Source organism: Phalangium opilio, unplaced genomic scaffold, assembly GCF_054372755.1.
Source record: "Phalangium opilio isolate 3A_F unplaced genomic scaffold, DU_Popi_V2 ptg000344l_1, whole genome shotgun sequence".
Lineage (NCBI taxonomy): Eukaryota > Metazoa > Arthropoda > Arachnida > Opiliones > Phalangiidae > Phalangium > Phalangium opilio.
The window spans coordinates 2,231,800-2,244,944 of NW_028324227.1; the positions used below are offsets into that span (position 1 = coordinate 2,231,800).

A 13,145-nucleotide genomic window follows, 5' to 3' on the forward strand; every position below is an offset into this window, starting at 1 on the left:
TTTAAACATTTAGATATGTAACAGGTATTATTTTTGGTGATGACCCGAAAAGAGGTCATCAAATTAGTTTTTAATTGTCACCAGCCATTAAAGGTTTCTAGGAATACTAACATATTGTCGGGATCCTAGATAAAGTTCTCAAAAATTAAAAAGAAGAAAATTCTTCTTCGTTATCCCGCGAATCCAGTTAGAATAATAATTGCGAAGCAAAAAGGGGTTGAGAAGAATCCTGGGATCAGACAAGTTCGCTAGCTCTTTAAACGACAAGGTTGTATTTGGAACAAGGTAATTTCGGTTTTGTTTGCTTTCGGAAAGTTAGAATGAAATGAAACAAACTTAAAGCCCCAGGGGTTACCTATCTGTAAGCAAAATAACGTGAATTAAAAAATAGATAGTGCTATTTTTTAACCGTAACTCACGCATGACCTACCGACCATATAGTAATCAGTCGAGACATTTTAACCTTAAACCTAATCGTGTTTATATACGAAACAAATATACATCTTTCTTCGGAATTTCACTACTTAGAAAGAAATGAACCTAATTTTATATTTGCTCTTAAAACATTTCAAGGATTTCTTACACAAATCGCTCTATCATTTGTTTGCGTAAATAGACTTAAAAAATAGTTCACCTCTAAAGATAAACTCATGATGGTTTTCTCACAGTTTGTTTATTTGTTGTTAAATGAAGGTTTAATAGAAAGACATTTCGGACTATCGTCAGTATATCTATCGTGTTTATGTGGTTTACCTTCTTGTAAACACCCTTATAAGGCATTAGGATTCAATAGGTATTGAAAAGTTTATGTGCTAATAGACGTTCCTAACCTGAAGTAAAACTATCAAAGTGATTTCAATGAATTTTTTACATCTAATAATGGACTTCACATACTATCTAAAACATTGTTTGAGAAGATATGATCAAATCATAATGAAGAACACGATGTTTTAATAACAATGATTATTTTGTAAGCTTACTCTAAACACTTGTTAAAAGAAAATACACATTTTTGTTTCCCGTAGCGGTACGGTGTACGTACCACTATAATTAATATATTCATTAGATAAGAACTATCCTGCACCCATCTATTGTTTAAATTTCCTACCTATAATTTCCGCTAAGAACAGTTCTCAAAACTAGAAAATGAAAATACCTCGCGCGGCCAATTGAGCCCCAATGCTGTTCTATGTAGTATTTGTCAACTGCTCTTGAACGGGAGTATATCAAAATAAATCAGGCGTGTAAACAGAAACAAATAAACCAAGTTTAATCGTAATTAAATTAGATTTTTCATTTTCTCTTCCGCAGATGATGAAATCGTCAATGAATAGAGCAAAATTTTGTTGGAATCGACTTTACATTCATTAAACGCGGCACAGTCAACACTCGCTTTCGAAACTCCAAATTTTTATGCAAATCAGTGGAATTGTTAAGGTAAGAAAGTTGCTGCAGCTATTGTTATTAGTCTCGCTACATTGGATTTCTTCCCGTCGCTTCTTCCCCTTCGATCGAAGTGAATTTTTTTTGTTCAATATGTTTGTTTCATGAGGAGATAATGAAATGATGGAAAATGAGGGTATTAGACTTGTGGTATTTGGGCCAACCTCCCCCTATGCCCAAAAACATTTGTGTGGGCATACCAGAATAGCGTATCGCCATAATCATTCAAATAGATGAGATGAATTTTGAGTTTTGTGCCGAAAAGCTTTACAATTATTGAAAATTCAAGGAAATAAACCTTTTGGTCTTTGTCGGGCGTCTCGAGATCTTAATTACAACGGAAGATATCGTATATTTGAGAAGAGGTTTCTTTATTTGTATGCTTGTTTTTATGCACGGTGTCAGTTCGTTAATTTCCAAATATGACCAAACTGAATGGTCGCGATTTCAGTAACACTATATGAAGATTATTTGAAGGGTTTGATTGAGTTCTTCAAGGCTGGGCTCGCGAACCCCTAACTATTACTCGTGGGTTCTTAAGACTTACCCTCTTTTTTTACATCGAAGAGGCTTTTTTGCTTGAGAAGTTTCTCACTAGGACTTTGATAGAAAATGTGTTAAAAACTTTCAATTGTTCTAGCATCTTCCAAATCACAAAAATTTGATTTTGCATCGTAGAAATTGCCTTCTAGTATATTCATCCGCTATGATAGGACAGCACACGCACCCTAAATATCGGACAGCACACGCACCCTAAATATCGGACAGCACACGCACCCTAAATATCGGACAGCACACGCACCCTAAATATCGGACAGCACACGCACCCTAAATATCGGACAGCACACGCACCCTAAATATCGGACAGCACACGCACCCTAAATATCGGACAGCACACGCACCCTAAATATGATAAAACGTCGAGGCACATGTGAATTCCCCAAAAAAAGGTTTCTCTTTTCCTTCATTACCAAAAAAATCTTTGATCTAGAAATAGAAAGAAAAATGTTGATCGATTTAACTTTTAAAACTCTCTATTGTATTTCTACACGGATAATTAAACTCGTAATATATCTAATATAGTATTAAAACGCTTGTCAAAATAGCTCAGTGACCTCTAACGCCTGGATAGTCAGCTATTTCAGAAAAAGTGACAAACTTAAAAAATCGTAGGTCCGTGACGTCGAGAAAATGTCAACGTTTTTCAATAAAAAATATGAAGGGACCTTAGAATATAGTCAAGCCTTTTTTAATAGTTTTAAGCATTTTTCTTCTTTCTAGTTCAAAGTTGCCATAAAAAGGTACGCCCTGACCTAATTACTGTAGGCTTATGCAAAAATTCTAAAAATATGAAGTGAAACATTCCGAAAGAAAGTCAATCATCCGTTGGAATAAGAGACTTCATTGTACTTTTTTATTTAGAATTGTCACAAATATTTATTCTACAAGGTCACTGATGCACTTTCTTCTTCTTCTATCTTTTTATCGCAGCTTTGTTGATAATTTAAACGCGTTTATCATTTAAACAAATAATATCAAGAAAATTTATTTTCCAAATTTTATATGAACCATGCCCATGACGTTTGACATTGGCAATATCCATGGAGTAATTTTATTGGAGTGAACCCGTTAGTTCTTTTTGACTATCCATGTCTCCTGTAATATTTCACCATGGTAGCAAAATTCTAGCAACCGAGAATATGACATAAGGGGTTCTCGGACCCAACCTTGAGGAACTTAATCAAACCAATGATATAAACCATGCATACGGTAAAAATAATTACAAGTAATTTGCGTTGTAAAGGATCTCTTCAGGCGTTCCAACCTATTTAAATAATCTGCAACTAATACTAAAGCGTGTCAAGAGTAGAAAATTCGCAAGATTACAGTAATTAATTCTTAAACCCTTTGTTTATCGGAACGTCGATCGACTTAACGCTTAAAAGATTGTAATAATTATTGGCTACGTCTTTAAAATTCTAATTATCAAGGCGGTCTATTCATTCAATTGTTTCTATGCCGCAATTACCATAACTGTACCAAAAATCCTGAGATTAAAATTAAATTATATTTTTTCCTTTTAATTTTCGTCAAGCGATTACGATTTTCAAGAATTTAAAATTCAAGTGATTTTTCCTTAGTTTTCTATCAAAATAGATGATCCCTTCGGGCTACAACCCATTGTTTTAATTTTTACGCTCTCTTTAAAAGGAAAGTTTCTAGATAGAATATTTTTCTCTTTTATTTGAAAAAAATATAAAAAATAACGAATATTTAAAAATGGAAACATGTATCCGTCCATAACATTACGAACAATGAACTAATATTAATACGCGTTCAGATGTCCCTGAGAAGATATTTTAAAACCTTATTGGACAAATAGAGCTAGCTATCTCAGAAGCCGTAGTGTGACGTCACCCATGCTATTTGCCCATAGCCCAAACCACGTTACCTAAAAGGCTGAAAATTTTCAGGGACATTACCTTTTAAGAAAGATGTTTCCAATCCGTCGCCATCTTGAAAAATGTCGACCAGAAATGTAAAGGAAAAAACATTAACGTCCGCGCGTAATATCTTTTAAAATGGCGGCCTGAAAAGAAATAAAATTTTCGGCTAGTTAGTAAATAAACATAGGTCCCATTTTTGTTGTCTGCTTTGCAATAATTCCTCTTAATTTAAATGTTTTGCTTCAATAGTCTTCAAAAATATATTTAAAATATAAATATAATATAATATAATAATAATATAAAATATTTATTTTTTCTCTTCCTATATGATTTTCAACCAAATTTAAATTTCTGTACAAAGATATTACCGAGAAAGTAACCTACTTTTTTTTACACGAAAATTATGGGATATTACATTTTTAAAAAAACAATAGTTTCGGTCCTAAAATTTTAAAATTACAATGATAAATCATTTTTTGTTTCCAAATATATTTATTTCCTATATATTTTTTTCTCACACGTTAATTGTTTCGGATTTTAAAGTTTCTTCAATCCAAGGAAGGAAATGAGTCACGTTAGTAAATACCCCTGGGAAGACGGCGCATCCAATACCCCAGGAAACAATACCAATCAGGTGCCAGCGACCACCTTCAATGGGGTACTGAAATGCCAATGGTCCTCCTGAATCACCCTGTTTAAATATACAAATAAATTTTAGTGGTTGGATAACTAACACGACGGTGAAATTGCCAACTCACGTAACAGCTATCTTTACCATCTCCACCGGCGCACAGAAAAACCTCCCAAACCTTCTCTCGGTGTCCACCTTTTATAAATTTATCTTCGCAGTCGCTGCTGTTGAGAATCGGTACTGACACTTGTTGCAAGACGTTGCTGATCGATTCTTTGTCCTCGTTTTTAGTTCTACCCCATCCGGTTACAACCGCTTCCCCTTTAACATTGCGTGTAAATTCCCAATTGTACCGCGGCAGGCAAATAGGTCTGATGTAATCCGTGAAGTACACCGGATGGTCCAACCTCAAGAGGCACAAATCGCCCTCGTAGGTGGCAATGTCGAAAGAAGGATGGATGAGCACTTTGCTAACCATTCTTTCCACGCGTGGTTCAGGTTCCGAATCGGAAGTTAAATCGTATTGTCCAAGGGTTACAGTCATCCGTGGCAGATTACTGGCGGTTCTACCAAAACATGGTGGATTTTAGTATTATCCGAGCATAACCTCAGTTTTGAGGTCAAAGACACTTACGTAGCTAATGGGTGAGCAGCGGTGATAACCCATTGTTTGTTTATTAAGGATCCTCCGTGACGGTGAAGTGCCTTGTTAGAAAACTTGGCTTGGTATCGAACCGAAACCTGTAAATTATACGTAACTTGTATTGCAATAACCCAAAAATATGTATTTCGTTGCAAACCAACATTGTAAACATAACAGTACATACCTGCCAAGGTTGACTGCCTAATCTAGCTGGACCACCCCCGACGATACGACCCTTAACCTTCGATGAAACTAAGCCACAAACATCACCTAAGAAAACCACAACGCAAAGAAAACTTCAAAAAACCGCGCAAAGAAATATTTTAAAATCTTGGTGTCTTCGCCAAGAGATGGCTGTGTGTAGTCTATATAATTTTAATCTTGGTGTCCAAATTTAAAGCGACCCTGACTACGTTAATTACCTTTGATACTAATTAACTTACCCAACGGTTCATCTTGAATCGGAGGAATTGAAATTAACCGTGAGGTCGATTTAGTACCCTGAGATGGCGCGAGAAACCAAAGGAAAATTAACAAGGCGGAAATACCAAGACAGCGGCTTTCCTTCATCTTAATATTAGCAACTTAGAGCAGGTGTTTTCTCGAAACAGTACCGTAGTGGCGCCCTAGGGTAAAACAAAAATTTGGCCCTCCCTCGTTATGACCCACCGACCTTCATCAGCGTTTCGCGAACGAGTGGTGTATATTTGTAAAAACACCAAGCTTGGTGAGGTCATGATTCTCACTTACGTGTTTGATGAACTTGCGAGTTTCCTCTCCGGCTCGTCCCCTACTTTACCAAATGAAGTGGTTCCCCCACTCGTGAATCTTCACTGAGTGTCAAAAACCTATAAATTTATTATTTCAAGCTTAGTTGTTACGTGATTTTGATATAAAGTTATGAAACTTCAACGCAGGAAATACATTTTTAAAAAAGAGGAAGTCAAATAATTTTTTGTAATAATTTTGTTTCTGCTCAAATGGCATAAATTTGGCCCCTTGAACTTTGTGACGTCACTTCTAGCTTCGACTGCGCTGGGTCCTTACCATGGTGAAGGTCTCCACATGGGACTTCTGTACGTTTTAGTAAGTGTGGTGGTAATGACGTCATACTCGTGCAAAAGCATAAGCCCTTAATCAAAAATTTAGGTAGATGTAGGCTTAACATAATTAAAATGAATGATCACAATATTTTTTTATTTATTTGGTTCTGGTACTACCAATTTTATAACTTTGACTTGGTAGTCAAAGGTTCTCTCACTTATTGAGGATTTCAGAGTTGTTTTGATAAATAGTCAATGACTCCTTTTCGTCGATGAAAAGTTCACTAGGAACTTATGTCTCTCACATTGTCAATAATTAAAAATAATTAAGAAAAAAATAGTTTTAAAAACTAGGGCTTTTTGGTATGGTTGCAACACACGAGATGCATTCACATATATTCCCATAATGGAAAATATATCCCGAAAATGTTCAAATTAGTTTTATGACATCATCGTGGTCAATTTAAAGTCAAATTTCAACTAATTATAGAATTAATCCATTTTAGATACGACGTAGTCCTCATGTACACACCAGGAAGGTTGGGATCGGCGCAACCGATGCCATGGGACACCGTACCAATTAAAACCCAACGTAAATCTTTCCTTTGGATCATTAGTGGTCCTCCAGAGTCGCCCTGAAAAGTATAACGGTGAGTACCCTTTTTGAATTATACCATAAATAATGCGCATTTTGAGCGCTGTAATACCTCACAAGAGTCCCTGCCCCCTGTGGAATACCCCGCGCATATGAAAGTATCTCTTATGGCCTTGACATGTCCAGCTGACAAAAACATACGTTGACAATCGCTGTTACTAGCAACCGGTACTCTGACCGATTGTAAAACGTTGGGTAAGGGTCCACCTGTAAACAAATATATAAATTGATAAGTTTCAAGGTCATACTGTAAATGAGGACCACAAACTTACCATGAGTTAACTTGCCCCAACCAGAAACGTAAGCTCTTTTACCGGCGAAGTCTTCGGACTGTTTAGGTAAGCAAATAGGCACAATGTGTGGCTTTAAAATAACGGGTGAATCCAGTTCCAATAAGGCAATGTCATTCTCGAAAGTTTGAGCATTGTAATCCCGATGGACTATCATGCGTCGAACGTTTTTGGTTAGAGGTTTTAAACTTTCGTAGTCACCCGTTAAGTCATACTCCCCCAGAATGACCAGCAAAGATGCTAAGAAACTGTTTAAAAATTGGTTAGTTCGTCTGATTTCGTTTTCAGTTTTGACATTTGTTCTGGTTTACCCTGGTTGACAATGAGCGGCGGTTATAACGTATTTAGTGTTTATTAGTACTCCTCCGCACTTATTCTTGACGAACAAACCAAGCCAAGTAGCTTCTTTAACAAGTACCTTGAAGGAATACGAAGAATTATCATCAAAACTATGACAACATTAGTAAAATGATCTAGAAATTAAATTACCTGCCAAGGCCACTCTCCAAAGAAGGTATTTCGGCCTCCTACCACTCGTCCTGTTGGCCTTAAAGGTCTAACACCGCAAGCTAAAATATAAAAAATCTATAGTTACTGTCTTCGTTTGCAACAAAAGTTAGAAGTTTTAAGAACCTACTTTTTCTGTAGTCCCAAATGGGTCTCTGACTGTAAGAGGATGTAGTTGTAGTTGTTTTAATTGTGGTGGTAGTTGGCGTAGTAGTCGAGATTGTACTTGATGTTGTAATCGGACGCGTTGCAACAGGAGTTGCCATAGTCATTGGAGCGGTTTCGGTTATCCAAGGCCTTGTTTGACTATATTGAAATGTTGGCGACGTCCAGTCGCTTTGGGTTGTATGAACGGGAGTTGAGGAGCTTCCTATGGGGTCTTTCGGTGGTCTAAATGGTGTGGTATACGTCGCTGTCATAATACTCGGACTTGCAGTTGTCGTGCTAGTTTGTGAGGTTGATGTCCAACCTTGATCTTGGGTTGTTTCCAATGGCCATACGCTTTCCCACGAGCCAATACCCGTACCGTTTAGTGGCGGCGCGGCTGTAGACACATTTATGGCGCTTCCCGGATGTAGTAGAGCAATCAGTGTGTCCAGCGCCGAATTTGAACCATCTAGTTCTAAAGTTGAGGAATTGTCTTTGTTTAATGATGGAGTAGTAGGTGGGGGAATGGTAGTCGCGTATGTGGGTGTAGTTTGCCAATTGGTTGGCCTCGTATAACCGTACTGAGGGTAATAACTCGTCGCGATTTGATTAGTTGTTGAACCGTAATCGTTGTATGTCACCGCATTACCGTAATGGGTCCCCATAGTTTCGTAATACACTCTTAAGGGAGGTTCCGCCGTGGTTGTAGTACTTGTTGTGCTAGTTGTCGTAGTAGGTCTTTGGGGACGAGTAGAAGAAGATATTGAATTCAGAATATTTGTGGTAGATGGTTTTGCAAAAACGTCATTTTGAAACAACTCCAAATCTTGCAGTGTCGCGTTTTGTAGCAGAAAATTCGTAATATCCACTATAGATGCTTGGCCGCTTCCGGTTGTTGTACTGGAACTGGATTCTGTCGGTCTTTTTTCGTGATTGTTCGTGGTTGGGCGATTCGACTGGATGTAATTGTACGAAGGATAAGGAGTCTTTTCCTGAATATCCGCGTTAAATATCGAGGAAGGTCGTGGTATTCCTGGTATCCGTTTATGATGAGAGGGTGACCAACTATTGAATAGCAATTGCGGCCCGTCGTACATACTTGGATTTACAGTTTCTCCGACTGGTTTCTTATTGAAAGGGTTGTTATTTAAAGGTGTGGTTGACGGGGTTGTAGAAGGGGTTGTGTACAGTGAAGAAAATAACGGGTTTGTCACAATTTGTTGGTAGATTGTTTGGGGGTCAACTTGTTGGATCGAACCGGTGGGTGGTCGGGTCGTATGGGTTATTACACTGGGAAGCGGTGTACTGGGTATATTTGGCCATGTGGATACCGGGTACGTGATCTTAGTTGGCGTTGTCATCGGACGCGATGGCGTATGATCACTTTGTACAGGGGATGTTTGGGGTTGGGCCGAGTTAAATATACCCACACTTTGAGGGTTGGGATTGGGTTCGGGCCTTGTGTTAGGAAATGAAGTCCAAGTGTTTGTTAAGGGTATAGGATCGATTGGGACTGGTGGCGGGGATTCGTCGTACTCGGGATCGGCCGTTTCCCCGTATTCTGACGTCCAAGACTCGCTCATTGGTGTAGTTGATTCCAATACTTGCTCATCCTCAGTGTAGTCCCCTTCCTCAACTGTCGTTATGTGAGTCGTGGTATCATCTTTGGTTTCATCCATGTCCGGAGAACGATGAACAGCTATCCAATCGAGACTCGAGGTGACGTTCGCGACAGGTTCTGTTGTTTGGATGGTCGTTTCCCGCTCCAATTTACAACATACCCCAAAGAGAAACTTGTCCTTGCAAGTAGTCAGAGGAGTACCATTCTCCCTAAGACAGTCGAAACGGAACATACAAAAACCTGAATGACCTTCGGCATCGTAACAAGTTGCTTTAGAGAAGGTCAATTGTCGACCTCCGCCTTAAAAGAAAATTATAAAATTAATAACTATAGGAGCATGAACAACGTAATACCACTAAAGAAACTGGTTCCTAAAAATAAGACCTCATCACTCAAATCACGCTATTTCCAGAAGGTAATTTAAAACGAAGTTACTATCTTCTCTGAAATCTGGGATAGGCATTTGACCTCATTGTAATGCTAGGTGATATTCAACTCAAACTGGATTAATCTACTTCCGACGCTTCCAATTACGTATTTTCTAAGAAACTCTTTAGCGAAATGAGAAATTGGGGATGCATCATATCTTTTTACCCTCGGGACGAACTGGAAAGCAGTATAATGATTTCCCGTCTCGATGAGGGGAGAGCATAGCAACGTACCCAGTGAACCCCAGTCCTTCTTATGGTCTGACCCAAAGGCCCAAGCATCCGCGTACAATTAAATTTTAACATACATAATTTTGAGGAAATGCCATCCAAGGCAACAATTTTGGGAAAAATATAACAAGGTATTTAAAAGAAATAGTCTTACCTCTATTCGCACCCTGCAAGTCAGTCATCCCTTGACCGTGCACTGCCCGAATGGCAACCATGTACAAGTTGATAATCATTAGGTTTCTTAAGAACTTCATCTTTGTCGTTTCCGTTTTTCAATCCTGGGATAACCTAACGGGTTTTCAAATCAAACAAATCGCCTTAAAGTTAATTCCAATGTTTACGCGCGTACGAGGATCGCGAATTCGTTCTCTTCATGGCTTATTTTTTTTTTTTTTGCTTATATCCTTCCTCAATTCGGAAGAAATAATGGGAAGAAGTTTAAAACGTGGTAAGAGGATGTTTGTTACTCGAAAGTTGTCGAGAAAGGAACGTCGCGATGGAATGATAGAGCTGGGTTCGACCGACATGAGTTGACTCCGAGAGGGAAACAAGTAGTTTTTCCGTCTCTCGTAGAGCCATTTGGAGATTTTATTTTACGTCCGGCAAACTCGTTCCTCCAAAGCTAACGTAGGGAAACCAACCACCACCACCTATAAAACGCGCTTCTTTATCGAAAGGAAAGTTCGAATGTTCCGCCGTCACGGTAAACTTGGAGCCGCCAGGAAAAGCATCCTCTCTCTGTAGTCCCTCGTACGCCAATCTAAAATTTTTCACAGGTCATGGCGCAGACGCGACAAGTTACCTATCGCGTATCATCTCCCGTAGCTTTATTTTTCTTTAAAGTTCCTTGATTTCCACCCCACACGGAAACAACCCCCCTTTCTAGTCGAAACTACCTACCTACCTCTGGGATACGTGGTGGTGGTGGTGGTGGTTATATGGTTCAACCCCCAGTAAGGTGCGCCACAACAGACTCCAGACTTGGATAGATAATAATGACTTCTTTCTCCGTCGGATTTCCGAGCTCTTGGGCCTGAAGATTCCTCTATACTAATTCGGTAAAAGAGATCCATTCAAGCTGAACACTCCCTGGGTATTTTCCCGCGAGCTTGGACGCTAACATAATCGGGATGACCTTGTTTGTTTCTATTAACTGGTGGCACCGTAACCCCCTTCCTTAGATGCGACTTAAGAAATAACATGATTCAATTTGAATTTTATTTACCGAATTTCGATCATTCATTTTAAGACACATCGAAGCGTCTCTGACGGTTAATTTGCGTAAAGCTAATCTAATGCACAGACATCCTATTTCTATTATATACTTAAATGGATGTAATGTTTGGGGAAAGATAGTTGTAATAAATGTTCTTATTATGTAACATGTTGTCATAGGTCATGAATGTAATAGCACTATGTTTTCATCCTAATCGAAAGATTATACCATCGTTTTATGACTTAAGAGTTTAAAACCATTCATACTGCCATAAAAACAATCAGTTTGACTGTCAAAGGTACATTTTCACTCAGTATTTCATAAATTTTGAACTGATGCAAAATTTAAATTTCACCAAAATTCCTACAATATTTATTACCATATTCTGGCAAGTATACGGGATGCTAAACATTGTTAGTTGAAGCGGGAAGGATGTTGTTTGTATACGAGAAGCTACCGCGATATAATTAAAACATTAAAACAACGGACTTTGGAAAACATTTCCCTTGCTCTATACATCCCAAAAACCTCAAATTTAACGAAGCGAAACCTTGCCATTCATTCATATTTATCTATAAAAGCGTATCAAGTATTGACCCCGCTACTACTGTTGGAGTAGCTATGGAATTTTTTTATTTTCCTGAAATAATACGAGCATTTCCCGATTGTTTTTTTGGCTTTAATAACTTTTAATTTAATTGACCTGTTCTCCCCATGATGTTTAAAATAAAATCCGGAAGTAGCTTTGTCATCGTCAGTCTCCCCGATCTCTATTTAGTCGTACATAACTGCTCTAGGAAACCGAGAGGGTAACCACCCACAGTACATATGATTACAGACCCCGCTTGCAAGGTTGGATTTTGTACCTAATTTGGCCAACCTTTCAGATACTACAAAATCCTCGTGACTTTTCCAGGTTTTCTATAAGTTTTCAGGAGGATTCATACCATCCATTTACACAAGGAGACCAGCGTTTTGACTCCACCAGGGACTCTGTCCTCCTTATGTAACACCTGAAGCCTGGCCTCCGTGTGTAAATGGTATGAATCCTCCTAGTCTTCCAACAATTCCCTGATATTTTTCAAACCAAAGAAGCCATTGCTTTTCATTTTGTAAAGGAAACTCCATAAATGTGATCCCAGTACAGTAATTAAGACTGTCAGATCTGGCGTATAATTAGCCAATGTTTGTCAATAAGATGCAATTTAATGTGTGGCGTTTTTCAAAGACAAGTTGTGGTTATCCTCTCGTTCGAAATTTCTGACCCTTTTTCTTTCCTCATAAAGATCGGAATAAAACTTTACTTTTGTAATCGCTCAAGGGTAACTTTTTTATATCTTGGAAGTTGCATTCGCGGGTCCGTTAGCTAGGTTGCGCTTTTAGTTCCAGTAATTGTTTCCTCGGCATCTTCCCACGCCGCTTTCTTTCCCACACTTTAAAAATATCCCTTTTTTTCACGGTTACCCCTTTGATTCTTTCTTTCTCTCTTTATTTCTCTCGAGATAAGTAACCCGCTCCTTCGGAAGAGGCAGACTTGAACTACTTAAAGTATTAGAATTTCTCCGAATCTAGTAAGAAGTAAAGGGGATGAGAATTTGGTCCCTCCGTTCCAAGTATAATCGGAATTAGAATGGCCCATGTTGTTGACCCGCAAAGAAATAGCGTAAAGCGCCAATCATGGATGGCGGATGAATTGAAAAAGCAGGCGGAATTTGCGCGCTACCTTCATACTTATGCTAATGTGGTACCCGCTTTCCAGGAGTACCTTTTCACTTGTTCTAAGTTCTGTTTATCATATGTTTAGCCAGCCTGGCATTCTAGAGGAAACGAAGGTTGAACTATG

The 13,145-nt window shown here is 38.5% G+C and overlaps 1 protein-coding gene across 1 annotated transcript; it reads right to left on the reverse strand.

Annotated features, from left to right (window-relative positions):
* Positions 1 to 4,301: 4,301 nt before the first annotated feature.
* LOC149610051 (uncharacterized) lies at positions 4,302 to 11,015 on the reverse strand. The gene is made up of 14 exons (XM_089859750.1): positions 10,241 to 11,015; positions 7,790 to 9,727; positions 7,642 to 7,721; positions 7,464 to 7,570; positions 7,135 to 7,400; positions 6,915 to 7,069; positions 6,689 to 6,842; positions 6,212 to 6,296; positions 5,915 to 5,954; positions 5,608 to 5,749; positions 5,349 to 5,434; positions 5,156 to 5,262; positions 4,649 to 5,087; positions 4,302 to 4,581 (listed from the first exon to the last, which is right to left on the reverse strand). Exons 1-14 carry the CDS (start codon positions 10,338 to 10,340, stop codon positions 4,405 to 4,407), a joined length of 3,876 nt encoding a protein of 1,291 aa, XP_089715876.1. The 5' UTR covers positions 10,341 to 11,015; the 3' UTR covers positions 4,302 to 4,404.
* Positions 11,016 to 13,145: the final 2,130 nt, after the last annotated feature.